We start from the raw sequence: 15187 nt of genomic DNA, 5'->3' as shown, positions 1-15187 counted from the left end.
AGCAGCTGTCTGTATACTTTGCCATCAGATCACTATCAGTTTAGCAGTAGGAGGGAGAGAGACAGTGGCCCCATCTGTTCACATGGCGGTGCTGAAACACATGGCTTCCTTCTGTTTCTTTATCAGGACTGGTAGATGTGTGAGGATAAAATGTCTATATGCTTTCCCTTTCTAGCCTTGCAGTTTTTAAAGTCTAAAAGGATTTTTTCTGCCATATGCAAATGTGGAAGTTGAGAGCTGACACTCAAATGTGAGGAAATGCATATATTTGTGTGGATGTGTGTGTGTGTGTGTGTGTGTGTGTGTGTGTGTGTGTGTGTGTGTGTGTGTGTGTGTGTGTGTGTGTGTGTGTGTGTGTGTGTGTGTGCATGTACAAGTGCAGGTGAGTGTGGCTGTGCTCTTAAGTGGTTCAAGATTTATTTAAGTTACCCAGAGGAAGCTTTCAGAGAAAAACACACTCTCAAACATATACTCTGTCAAGACTTATCTTAGTCCTCCAGAGGCAGCAAGACAAAGCTCACACATTTTAAAGTCTCCAGTGGTAAATGAGGTATTTGAGGACTTGCAAATGCCAGAGAACACACACATATGCACTGACAGTTAAGTCTTTTCACAAAAGGTTATAAAAATTACGAAACAAATTTTCAACCTGAGACAGACCCCATCGCTTGTGCCCCCATCCCCCCCTTTCAACCCAGCAATTTGCTGTCTGTCTATCTCCATCATCCACACAAGAGCAGCAAACACTGTAACAGCTAAGACTAAACCAAAATATGTCAATGCTCCTTACTTTCCGCTGAGCGAAACCCTTTTTTTGTAAAATTATTTTACTTTAAGAAGTGCTTTATAAAGTATCTGGCAGCACAGTTCACGTTAAAATGGTTCTAATCAATATTTTTTGGTTAACAATAGATAACGATAATTTGTACATGAATTTGGTTGCCCATAGGGACAGAACCACAGACAACTGTCACACAATTCTGCAGTTGCTCACAGTTGTGCTTTGTAGCATCATTCAGCTAATTGTTTTGGCTTTATGGCCAACAATGTAAGCTAGTGAACAGAGTGGAGCATTTAGCTCAAATTAATCCTTATGGTTTGGTGGGGACTGAAGACCGAGTTGAAAGGAGACTAAATACTCGACTTGGTCAGAAACACAACTCCAAATTCATGTTAACAATTCTCTGTATTTGCTGGATTTGTAAATAAGCAACTGTTTGCTTGCTATAACAATTTTAAAAGTGATAAATGTCAGTGTTCTACTCACAGCTTGTGTCTGCTGTCCTGAGATGGCCAAAAATGACCACCTAATAAAAATATATCATTATAACGTGGTATATATATATATGTATATATATCATACCATAATTATTATTATACCGTAATATATCATATTGAGCCATTAGCACTGACCTGAACCTCAATGCCATATCCCAGGTAGACAGTCACCAAGTAGTTGCACTCCACTCCAGAGTCAAGTTGCTGCAGGATTTCGATGTTACCCTCAGGGTCAGTGAAATTCAGACCGCATGACTCTGTGGGAGACAGTAGGTGAGACAAGAGACAAGTGATTCCCTTTTTCCCAGACCACTGATCTCTCTGACGGCCCACCTGTGTCTCCATGGCCCTGTAGTCCTCTAACTATCTCAGCAGATTTCCTCTCCAACACTGCTCATCTGGGCCTTCAGCCCTCTGTGGGCAGTGGAAAGGACAGGCAGGACACATCAGGGAAAATCAGATTGTTTTTGACACATGAGCACCTCTGTTATCCCGGGTGGAGAGATGAATGGCTGTGTGCAGAATGTTAAATGAGCAGCAATGATTCTGATGCTTAATTTTCTTGTCCTCTGGAATGGATATGTTAAAGCTTAGGGGGAAGATATTCTCACTTTTGAATTTACAATAGGGGAAAAGTCATTTTAATTTCGGCTGCTACTTATTTTAAAGTCACTTGAACATTCTGCCTCATACATCTTTGCAAGTCAGAGAAAACAGGGGCATGCCTACCTGATGTTTGTGTGATGCTGATGGTGGTAGTTGTGATAACAGTTGTGGACGTTGTGGTCATACCTTCCACTCGGGACACTTCAGTTAGGTTGGGGAGTGGGTGATCATGACTGGTTTTGTATTTCACTGGTGTTTCCCTAGCTTCCCCCTTCTCCATCCTCATTGAGAAGGGCGCAAGGGTGGTGCCTACAGGAAAAGCACTCTGCCTTTGAGGCCGACTTCTCTGCGAGGATAAGTAAGCCACTGGGTTGTTTTCACTGCCTGAACCTCTATTATTTGGTGTCACTTGAGTGGTTATGGAGTCTGTTGATGGCTCTACCTGGTCTGCCCCCCTGTTCTTCTCCTTAGAGGACTTATTTTGAGGGAGAGACATAGGTGGCCTTGGTGTTGTGGGAGAGAATGTGGTCAGTGGAGAGGTGGCAGCCAGAGTCGCAGTAGTGGCAATGTCTGAAAAGGCTGGGGCATCCTCATGGGGCACCAGTTGAGTGGCAGGGTCTCCTGCATCAAAGGCAGACACAGAGCCCGGCATGGTGGGATATGCAGCCACAGAGCCATCCATCCTAAAAAAGTGCTGGTCCCCCTGGAAGTCCCTTGTCAGTAGGTACTCATGAAGCAGCAAGCCCTTGAGGACTGGCCGGTGGTTGGGGATGTTTGGGGAGACAGTGGTAACCAAGTGGACTTCGCTCTCTGTGTCCTGCGTTGGTGAGTCTGTGAAGAGGTCCCTGTCTCGGTCCAGTGTTTTCTTACTGATGCCATTGCTTTCCTTTGGGCCTGATAGAAAAGGGATAAAGATAATATGGTTGTGTTAAGCAAATATATTATAGTCCAGTGAACTACAAAAGCAACGTACAGTACTCAAGAGCAGTGCATCTTTTCGACAGTTTCAGTTCATTATGTATGTCTGTGTGTGTTTTCACCTGTGTGTGGCTTTCGGGGGAAGGACAGTGGCACAGTATAATCCTTTATACCATCTATTATAGAAGCTTTAATAATAGCAAAACAGTCAAGACAGAGATGTAGGTCACTAAAAATAACATACAGTTCACATGGTTGTATACACTATGATAGCAGTATCCTGTGTATACAGTTTTCATTTTCAAGTGCCTCTTCAGTGTTAAAACCAGAACATAATGTTTTCTTTCAGTACTTGACATGCTATACTGTACCCTTCTATGAAATACCATAAAGGACGTGCTTTTAAGGGTCCTGCAGATTACTACTGACATTGGGGAGTAGCAGCTTGCAAAAAGTTTATTATCAAAGATGAGTTCCGCAATCACACCCAGTGTGGCAGTGAAATCTCAGAGCCGAGAAACACTGAGAAATAGTCTGGTTACTTTTAGGACAAAAACATTTAAAAAGGACACTTTTATAAGGCCTCCTTCTATAGGCTAGTATTCTTGGTCAGATTTAGAAGATTAAAATACACCGGTGTAGTGACTTGAGTAAACAAATGAAAGCAACAAAAATAGTGTTCCTATAACAATAAATGCATGCACTGCATAGCGAAGGTGTCTGGACTGTAATTGTAAAAAAGGGAATGTGTATTAAATGACTCTTCTTTTTGCCTACATCTTACTAATTATTATTGTCCTACAGTTTACATCATATAAATAATGTGTGAGTGAACATTATTGCAAGTCACAGAAGACACCTGCTGACACAAGTTTAAACATGGAACTTTTACATGTCATTTTACAGTAACAGCAAAAATAAAAGATACTCTCTGCAGTGACTTTGGCATTTTGACAATGACACTGCTAATCCATTCAAAAGACAGACTGAGCTCTGCTTTTAATGAAACAGCTCTATAAACACAGTTAGAATTTAGTAATGAAATAATCGGCAACCTTGGACAGATGCATGCATTTATATTTGATTTAAACCATAACTGCAAAAATAATAAAGTAATACCAAGGTGGGAAGTACGCAACACAAACCTGATTATTAAATGAAAGACTGGAAGGATTAAAGATGCACATGTTCGCTACACCTGTCTTTGTGGTATCTGTCTTATCGGCCTCAGCACTGTATAGTAAGAGAGCAACCAATTTCCAATTAACTAATTGCATCAGGCAAATAATAAAAGAAAACAGCTATGGAGGTTTCCTCACCTATAGAAAGTGACCAGCCAAATATATTATAAAGATGTATAATATAATATAATAAACAGTACGGCCCAAAATAAAATTCATTGTCAATTCACATCCATGCAATTTTAAACATAAGCATATCTTTTACAGCTCAGGAAAGAAAGACAGACCAATCAATTAAAGTGCCCTAAGTGTTTATTGTAGCCAAAAGATTGCTCTTTGTGTCCAAGACTACCATATTTTCCCCATTATCTGCCACTTTTTCCTCACATCAGTTGTTTGGGGGAAATCTGATTTATTGATGGTCCCCAACACTCCAAATCCTCAAAATGCTCCAGACAGTGTACTGTAAAAGTCAGCAAAGATGAACTTCTTTGCATTACCATTGATGGCTTTGATGGGACAGTTATCCTGAAATGATCAAATGTTGTCTAGATGGCTTCCAGCCTGCCTCTCCGTACTCAGATGACAACAAGGATTTTTGCCTCATTTATAAACCTTTTATGTGGAAGGCGATTTTGTGAGGTTTGGACATTCTAGTGCTGACTTGCTGTTTTAAAGTGTGTGTTGGCAGGATTTCTTTCTATCTTGTTAAGGATACAGGTGAAAAAACAATATATTTCTCTGGGTTACGCTGGACAAAATAATGAAACATCTATGGCAATCACCAACACTTTAGCACGTTGAGATGAGCTGACTAAAAATACTACAGCTGACTGTGAATTCTTGCTTTCATGACAGCATCAATGCAATCTCCATCTCTCTTTTTGCATCTAATTATCAGTACTTAACTGTTTTACTTTCTTCCAACCTGCCCTTGTTCATCTCTACTCAGTGCAGCTGGATACTGCATGGCTAATTTTCAGCTTAAAGCTGGCAATAGCAAATAATTCTGTGTTTTGAAGTATGGCATAAATAATTGCTAACATGAATATTAAAAATAGTGAGGGAGTTTATATAATCTGTATGTGTCTACATACATATAGTATGTCTACATGAAACAATGTCATTTGCCTTGACACCTTAATTAGCTTGCATTCTGGGTGACAGTTTGTCTTAATGAGGCAGAAAAGCTGCCAGAACACTTTTCATGCTTATAGATGAAAGGATGTTGTTGACACAGGCAGCAAATGAGTGAGATATCACCATGGTGTACGTTTCTATTAGCTACAGCATTCCAAGAGGACAACGGAGCCTCATCTGGAGGTCAACACAGATAAGATTTATTTAAAATGGGCTCTAGAAGTAGATTATATGATGTTTGTGTACATGTTAAAGGTCAAGTGAAATACCGTTTGCATGTCATGGCTGAAACATGCCATGGCTGCTTTTCAAAGCAAATGTGTTTGACATTTCCTTATAAATGTTTGTGCCTTGAAATTCCATATCATTTTTCCAGAATAAAACACCTGTGTCTGAATCGTATCATACATCTTCTGGTTGATGTCTCATGATGAGGTTCATGGCCGACACCTGTTTAATCCCTATGATTAAATTATAAAACTTGCACAGACTACAATTGATTGGCTCATTTTAGCTGTATTGATTACAAGTGCAGGTGCTTTTCTTGCATAAGAAATTGATGCTAAAATCTGCTTCCCAGGGAAAAAATGTTCAAATATTGGAAAACTATAGCAGGAGGCATAGATTTAGGCTTTATGTGAGAAATGGTGTCTGAATAAATGTGAAAATTAACTCTGCCACAGGAGAGGCTCTGCTTTGCTCATAAAACTTTGAAAGCAACTGTAAGCCATTGTAACGTTTTGCTGATGCAGAGTAGTTTTACCAACAGCCAGCATGCTAGTAAAAGTTTGATCAGGCTATTCAACAGGAAGAGTAAACAATTTTGCTACAAAGCCTCTCGTAGGCTGACAGAATTGACACATGGTTTTAAATTTTACTAGCAGCTGCGACAAAACCACATTTATCTTTCTTGGTGACAGAAGCAATTCAAAGACCTTTTGATGTTTTAAGATGGAGGAGAAATATTTCCTTGTAGCCTTATTCTGTCACAACAAGAGCAGCCAAAGCTGCGCTATCAAGGCAAGCTAAGCATATTTGACATGTCTTACGACCAGAGAGAATAAAGAGAATAAACAGAGGTCTTCATACATGATTAAAGCATATAAGGCCGCCCCTTTCTTCCGAACTGGACAGTATGGAGGAATCTAAAACATATATAGACTGTGTGGTAAAACTGGGGAATTATCCTTTTGCCAAGATGATTGTTATTGCTGCATCAAACTGGTGACTAACCTCTGCCTCTTCTTTTCTTTACTTTGTCATCCTCTTTGCCTTTATCTGTGTTGGTCAGCTTTTGACCATCCAGTTGCTGCCGTTCAGTCAGAATATTGAGTGAAAGTGGAGAGTGAGAATGGAGAACTGGGTTAAGCCCGAGTTTCTCATACACAGATCAATACAGGATCAATGTGCACAGGTTGGAGACCTCACTGTGGTGATTACAGAGCAGCATGTACTGCTACCATACTGCTCTCATCTCAGAACCTTAATTGAATGTTTACAGTTGAAGTTTCAGAGAATGGAGCTGAAAACTGAATTTTAAATGTCATGTGTTGAGCATGGGAGTGATTTGAATAAATAAATACAAAACAGGAAATAAAGGAGCCAACTGTTTCTTTTTTTTAGTCTCATCAAGTCTCAGCAATTGGCAGACATTAGTTGCAAATACGACAAAATATCCTTTATGTGATAGTCACTGATTACTAATCTTTTCAGTAAATTATGTGAATCGCTTTTCGTCTCATCTGCTGACAATCCTGACAACTAAAATAAGGATTCACTTTTGAAAGTCCATATTTGTACGAACATACATAAGCTCGATGACATCTTGAAAACATATCTGGGCTGCAAAAATGCATAACAGTCATAAGATAAACTATAACTGCAGAGCCTGCCAAGCAAATAAGAAGATTTCAAAATGTAAATTTGAAGAGTGTGTGAGGGCTAATAGGAAATGTAGCTAATTATTTATAAAACAAAGCCAGAGGCAGCACCAGGGGTGGAAACAACCCCCAGTGGAATCTGATCAGCCAACCTGGTGCCTCCCCCTACCGGATTCTGACCATGGCGGAAAATTAGCTTGTTCATGTGTAGAGAATATGTAACTTAAACAAATGACAATGACAATGTAAAATAACTGTCCATTTATTGATAGCAATAGTGGACCAAAATCTCCTAGTATGTCTGGTTTGTTTTATCAAGTCAGGACAAGTCCTTGGCACAAACATAACCCCTGTGACCCATTCATTTTTTGCGACGGTTCAAAAATGGATTCTTTCTATTAAATATCACCTGCATTTATTTGGTATTGTGCTGATTCTAACAAGCTGAGGATTTAACAGCAATGCAAGTGTTGAAATTATGTTTATTTTATTTGCAATCCAACTTTGAATTACTGTCAAACTGAAAAAATTCCAACCCTTCCCAGACCCTGATTTCCTGTACGGAAAAACACAGGCAGGCCCAGTTCTCAACTGTCTCCATCCATAGTTAGAAGATCACACCGTATTGGCAGACAATTTAAATGTGCTTGAAGGACTTCAGTCAGGTATAGATGTACTGTAATATGCTGGCATAACCAGTGTGCTGTCACAACACAGTGATCTTGATGTGCTCTGTCAGCTTCACTGAATACGTGTTATGCTATCACATTTAACCCCTCCACACACCAGCAAGTTGCATCCCAGTCCAAGGCAGTGGATAAAAATACAAAGAGATTACAGATGTTAACATTTGTGAAAGTTTTGCTGTGCATTGTACTGTACTATTAGGGGTCACAAATATTTTGCTTTAGGCTGAGTGCAAGTGCAACACATAGGAGTAAATGTGTATAGGAGTTAATGTGCCGTATGCAATTAAATTGACAGCAGTAGAGCTAAAGTTAGATGCCATGCTGCACATTCAGGTTATGCGTATAACTGCATTACATTACACAGCACTGTAGCTAGTTAATTAGAGCTAATTCATAAATTAAAGGTGGTAATTAACATGACACAATGAGATTACTGTTATCTTATTCTGAGCAGTGGCACAAATACAATAAAATACCATTTATTGTCCTTGGGGAAATGTAGTTAGTGAAATGTTTCTTACATGAGCACATTCAGTAGAACACATTTAGGATATATTCAGGTCTCAGAGACAGCAAATGGGCTTACAATACAATAGGTTCTAAAGGACCCTATTGTGTCCTTATGCCCCATCACATCCAGCAATAATGTCACACCATCGTCGTCGCTAATGTTTAACACTGTTTTAAAACTCAGGCTGAATACGCATTCATCTCCTAGTTATTGATGCAGAATAATCAGAGTTGACAGTAATAAATTGTCACAACAAAGGAGGATGTTTCAGTAAAACTAGTCTGGGTGGCCTGAGGTCAAGCGCATGGAGTTGAGGTGAAAATTAATACACAATTCTTACAGCCTGCTATATTAACAACTGTTTAAAAACACATGGTCCTACTAAATCCTAAAAAGATATCTTGCAGGATAAAGTAAGACAACGAACTAGATGTTTTGCCACATCTCAGCTGGGCTGCTCATTTGTGTTTCTCTAATGAAAGCACTTGGCAAGGCAAATATAGTTTCGCATAAGACTTAAAATTATATAGAATGTTTGGAGTCCTATAGCATAACTCTACCGACCCGATTATAATAAAAGGTGTCCGGCCATCCTGATAATGTGTGACATCTAGAGTGGAGTTAAAAGCTCATACTTCACTCCGACCTTCCATAGATTCATGACAATCTCTCAGGCTACACTGACTAATATGACAGAGTGAGCAGTCATGGGGGAACCCTCCTCAAGATGGCAACAGACAGCCTCCTCTCTTCAGTTGCATATCAATGGAGTCATCAGTGAGCACTCAGTGCATAGATAGAGCGCTAATAAGATGGGACAAGCCACACTTGAGGCAGGCTGCTGATTGACATCAATCTCCTTATATCCAGGGGCTTTATTTCCTTATTATTACAGAGAGCCACTAGACAAGCAAATCAATAAGCAGCTTCCGCTGGGCTCACACATGAGGCCTTCAGATCACTCTACATGAATCTTTCTGGGGTCCTCAGTGGAGCTTTGCGTTCATGAATTCACTTTAACGCCTAAGGTGAAAATTTCCTGCTAGTGAATCCTGCAGAATGTGCAGATTCTACAATTGTTTGCATAATGCAATGAGGAAAGACTATGGAAAATAATGGGGTGAAACTGATAAATGATTCCATTAGTCAACTTAATGAATTGATCTTTTAATTTGGTTTGTGGGTGTGACAGGTGCATGGAAGGGGGAAAAAAAGTAGCAAGAAGGGAACAGAATGAAGAAAATTAAATTAAGTGAACACTGGCTGGAAGAACAAGCCTTTCAAAAAACAAAGAAAAAACAAATAGGTCACAATTTCATCCCTCACACAGTAATTTACAGTCTGAAACCAAAATAGTGCAATCATGACTGTGTGGAGATGCCAATTCCGAAGCATCAGATTTCCCTTTTACTGTCTGTCTAGTTTCTGAGTCATGAGGATAACAACATATTGAGATGAGACACACTTTTATCCTCCATCTGCCCTTTGACTTCATTGAGCGGAACCAAAACTTTTCCCCTTCATTTATTAAAGCCTGTCTGTGTTCTGGTTCATTGAGCTCTGTCCTTCAGACAGGCTTTAAACAAACTGTCTCTTAACGGTGCTAGGAAACTCATAAGACCTGACCTTTAAGCTGGAGCATAACAAAAACAGAGAGTTACCCAGCACCGCTATTTGCATGAAATCTACTGTAAAGCACTAAAGCTGCAGAAGGTAAATGGGTCAGATCTGAACTCTATGGTTGGTGAGTTGAAAGTAGTTTAATTGACAATAAATTGTTTTTATACTCTATCATTTTCTTAGCTGAATCAATTTGTATTCCCCATGCCACACTTACCCCTATTTTTTCTTCCTCATCACATTTTTTGTCTTTCATCTTTTAAGCAGTTTTTTCTTTCTACCAGAGAACTAGGGGATGAATAAGTGCATGTCTTGTACAAATGCCTCGTATTAAAATTACATCATTTCTGTAATCATGGCAAAATCTGTCTTATATAGAAGCTGGATCCTTGTTGTATTTCAATTTACCAAAGTGCTGCATCCTAGAAAATACTGGGAGGAATGTCTCTTTTCACACTTCATTTCCTTCCATTAGAGTAATTTATCTTTTCATTTTCTTCTCATTTACTCCGTGGTGGTATCAATTAGAGAGCTGTGGGTGAAACAAGACCTACAACTTTGAAATCTGTAGCGGATTACTATATTGTGAGAAATTTGCTAAGTGTGTTGTATCAGTAGTTGTGAAGTAGAAGACGGATCAACAAAATAAACATTTGATAAGCTCAATTATTCTCTCTGTCAAAAGCTGTCTTTTTGCTGTGTCCTGTATCACTTATCATTATCAAATCCTAGTTGATTTACTGTTCAGTATAAAGAAGCAAGAATATATAATGTAAACCTAAGTAGTGTCACGATATACTTTAAGGAATATCTTCTGAGGGTGCAGGTTGTGCATCTGGCTCTCCTCATGACAGCCCAGACATTAGTGGTGAATTTACAAGCCTCTTGATTGATGTCATGCTCTCTGTCCATTTTCAAAATGATTTCCCAGCCCCCATAACAATTCCATCAGCTCAAGGGAAACACTTCTAAAGGACGACACCGGGCGATTTTCAACCTTATCTGTGCACTTGTCATAGACTGACATGCCAATGTACACCATTACACTCGTCAATACGGGGTATCTCATAGGGAGGCTCTTGTTATACCACTGACTCAGTCACAGGCCATAGGCAGAGGCATTTCAGCCGCAAGAACGTCTCCATTATTTTTACCAGGCAGCAGAAGCCATTTGAAACTAGTGCCAGCTAAATACATTGAGGACATTTGTCTTTGCTCTTTTCCATATATTGCTTTTGATAACAAATACAGTCCCTTCATGTTAATGTTGTCAGTGGGCTGTGGAAGCATGGCAGCATTTGGCGAAGCCTTGGAGAAGAGCTTGAAAATCAGTGAAGTGGCCTGCTTGGCACTCTGCTATTTTCACTGCTATTTTAATTGACTTTTAGTGCAGACAGACCAGTCTTAAAACAAAACAAAACACAAAAAACCCAAAACAAACAAAACACTTCAAGGTTATATCTACAATGACAACTTTTTTTGTGTAGAATAAACCCAACAGCTCACTTCACTCTGGCTGTATCAATGTCACTTTAAAGAATTGTCCACATTGTTCAAATTCACCCGCCCCAACACTCATGCAACCTGGAAATCTGTTGCCTCAGTTTTACACTATGTGGGAAGGACTGCAGAGTCCCCTTCCTTTGAAATAAACCTACCGGCATTCTGACTAAAACAGACACTGTCTCCTGCCTATTTAATTTCATCCTGAAGACCCGGTACAGCTTACCTTGTGCCTCAGTTCTCCCCTGACCAGCTGTTCCATTTGTTTAGCCCTTTATGGTCTGACATTCAGCACCACTCTTGTGATCTATGCCGCCTGGTGCACTCACGCACACGCAGCACACACAGAGCTGAATAGCAGAAAGAGACATGCTCCAAACCCTGTTTAATGCATCGCTGTACTTCCCTTGTATATCAAACCCATAGCCACGCTCAGGTCGGACAATCTACAGAATTGTGTCTCATTGCTGTTAATAACTATTGTTTTGTTGGTGACAACCCAACAGTGGACAAGGCAAGCCATTAAAATAGCAAACCTGAGTCATGGATGATATTAAGACAGTGCCTTATGGTACTTTTCTCTGAATATCAGGCTGAGCATTTGGTATGATATTTCAAATTTATGGTATTAGTGTTCTGATCCTTTGCTTCAGGCCAGTGTTGCACATTACCACATGCTGCCATGAATGAACCTGTTATATTATCATGACACGAATATCATATTTTCATCCATTTCTGGTATGGTTACTAGGCTATCAGATGTAGGGCATGGTATGCAGGGAATCAGCTGTGAATTTCCTCTACAAAGTGATATCTTTTCCTGTGTTTTCCTTCAATCTTTCATGTCAAAAAACCTGGTCAGGAATGTCCATGGATAAGGGGGAAAAATTGAGTTTGATAGCACTGAAGAGTCTAAAGGAGAGCAGAGGCGATTATATTCAAGTGTGAACGTTAACCCTCTGGATTGGGTGGAAGGAGATTGTTGGATACCTGTAGAAAACACTATACTTTTTAACTTCTATACTAACTGCTGTGGTGGGGTATTAGATTCAAACAGTAGTAAAAGTAGTTGTTGTATTATTACCCTTAATAGTCGTTTTTTTTTTTACAATAAAAAGCCTTTTTCAAGCCTTTTCAAGAAAATTTTATTGATTACAGTACAACTCTGCATCAAATCTCAGCAATTTTGATAGAACATTTTTCAAAGCAATCTTGAAACAACATTCAGAATAAAAAACACAAACAGTAATAAGGCAAATCATGAAGGGAATGATAAGAGAGAGTGAGAAAGAGGGAGAGATATATATCTTTGAGCAGAGGCATTTTAATATGCTGCCTGCATGTAATGTTGAAATTAGTTTTATGCATTTTGGCAGGGGGATGCCAGAGAGCAAATCCAGGTGAGAGCCTGTGAGTACACAAGTCTGAAAACATAAATGCTGTAAACCAAAACACAAGCTGCCTATTGGGAGGTGGGGCGAAACAATATTAACAGTGACAATGATGGATTATGCTGCTACCTGTAGAGGTCTGGTAGATACAGGGTTCTTTAGAGCCAAGAAGCACCATGTTTTAGACTAAAAGGTGCATTCCATGTGTGGTCCACATACACAAGTAAAAATTGCAATCATAATTGGTGTACAGTACCAATGTGCTTTTTGCATAAAGGCAAATGTGTTTGTTCTGTGCTTTTTTCATTTATATTTGCAAGCTAGACTGTTACTGTAAGGTAAATGTTGGATATACCTAAAAGCACATTTGTACTGTACAGCACTGCTTGCATTGTCTTTAAACAGTTAGTATATGCTCATCGATGTACAGTCTTACAAATTTATGAACCACCACTCTTTCTGGCTTGTGACATCAGTCACAGTGCAAATGAGCAGCATGTGGTATATCATAGCAATTGTTTCCCAACACTTCTTTCCATCTACAGATGAAGATTTTAAAGTGAGCAAAAGCTTGATACAGCCAACATGCTTCTGTAATTTCTTTTTAATCAGTGTAATTCTTGGTCAAAATATTTCATATTACAGCACAAATTGTGATATACGATATGTAATCTATAATCTACTTTGCTGGATACGGTCAAACTTTGCTTACAGCAAGGAAACATATCCTGAGTAGTTACCAGTGCGAATGATGTACCAAAAGACAACAGTACAGTACATATCATAATATAAAGGCACATGGATGCTTTGCCCCAACAACTGGTGTGTGTCTGAAAGGTGCAAATTAGAATTAGCCTTCCTTGGCTATCAGCAATGTCACAGCAAGCATCTAGAGTTCAAACAGTAGAGACAAATGAAGTCTAGATCAGTTTACTGGCCTCTCAGAAGAAAAACAGCAGCTAAAACGCAGATCAACAGCCTTCCTCTCCAAAAACGATATGTTATACTGTCTTCTTCTGCTAGGCTGTGGTGCTAAAATTGAGTCTTCTCCCCACAACAGTTCTATTCAACATATCAGCCAGCCATTTGTGGTAATTTTTCTGTGAAAACTATTTTTACAGCATGGGAAAAAGGTAAAAGGGAGGAATGCTCCTGGAGGATGAAGTAACACATGAATATTGAGATATGAAGACTCTACTCAGCTGTAAAACCGAGGTGGATTGAAAAAATAAACAGAAATAGAGGCTTCGTTTGACAACTTTGGATTAGAAAAACACATTTATTGATCATATTGACTTTTAATACTCTGGTTATTCCAGTTTTATTAAAGTAATCAACCACTTTACCGTAGGTGTTTTACCTCTGAATAGTCTTCCTCTTTTAGCTTATTGCATTAACAAATGTGACTGACAGAGCAGTGTACTCATATGACTGATAGACTCCAAATGCTCTGCTCTGATCTTATTTAAACTTTTCACAGAAAAGGAGGGCTCTGCCTCATGGTGCAAGAGCAGGGCATTATGAAGTGCTGTAAATTACCACACCCCACAACTGGAGAACATCAGTTGAACCAATAAAGTTGAAGCACCGGCAGATGGTAAAAACAAAACCCAAATAATGAACAAGTCTCTTGGCAAGCAGCTGTTATTCTTTGGAAACAAACTTTACATTAGCATTGTTGACTTCATGTTTACAATCTCAAAAACACCTATTGCTGCACTGAAGTTGCAAAGTTGTTTTCCATTGGCGTCTGAGTAATGAAAAGAGTCATCACAGTTTATAAACTTTTTATTATTTTTTTATTTTTTCTGTGCTTTATAGCTTCAACAAAATTGGATTTAGAGCCTGGCTACTCAAAAAGGATCTACACACACATGTGGTGCATGAGCAAATCTGTGTGGAAGAGCACAGAGAGAAAAAATAAAAGACTGAAAATTAAAATGGTTTAGCCTGAATGGATTTAAGGGCTGGAAAAGAAATTTTAGAGCCCAGTCGTTGATACTTCTTATACCACTGTTAATATACTGTACATTTTTTATGGTTTGTCTTTTTTAGCAGAGAAGAAATATTGAAGCATTCATCAGGAGGTGTTTCACTCTCACCCTCTTTCATGCAGCTAAACCGTTCTGTGGGTGGCATTACATTTTTGCGTCATTAATCCAGTTCTATTAATTATAGATCCCTGCAAGCAACAGTACTGTGTAACTGATGACTGACTTACTGATCCAAAACATTACTTTACTAAGAGTCAAACACTGGAGTTTTAATTCAGTTTTGTCAAATATACGGTGTCAATGTGTATGCTTTAAAAAGCATCTGAAACCCCCTCCCCCCATATCTTTCCAACGTTGCAAGGTTGGACATAACCAATAATCCAATTAGCATGATAAGCATGCACTGTCCATATATTATTTCATACTTCACACATAATCACACGTAATCGTGTGTTGAAGTATGTGTGAACAGCTCC

At 39.1% G+C, this 15187-nt stretch overlaps 1 protein-coding gene across 1 annotated transcript in view; it reads right to left on the bottom strand.

The window, feature by feature from the left end:
- Window positions 1–15187, bottom strand: part of LOC120802901 (seizure protein 6 homolog) — an 85355-nt gene that overhangs the window by 38164 nt on the left and 32004 nt on the right. The window contains exons 2-3 of the mRNA XM_040151084.1: window positions 2008–2778; window positions 1414–1535 (exon numbers count right to left, since the gene is read on the bottom strand). Coding sequence (XP_040007018.1) covers window positions 1414–1535; window positions 2008–2778 — 893 coding nt within the window. The remainder of the gene's footprint in view (window positions 1–1413; window positions 1536–2007; window positions 2779–15187) is intronic.

Source organism: Xiphias gladius, chromosome 17, assembly GCF_016859285.1.
Source record: "Xiphias gladius isolate SHS-SW01 ecotype Sanya breed wild chromosome 17, ASM1685928v1, whole genome shotgun sequence".
In the NCBI taxonomy this organism is placed as follows: Eukaryota; Metazoa; Chordata; class Actinopteri; order Istiophoriformes; family Xiphiidae; genus Xiphias; species Xiphias gladius.
The sequence above is the reverse complement of the archived record's forward strand: the minus strand, read 5'-3'. Positions and strand labels throughout refer to the sequence as shown.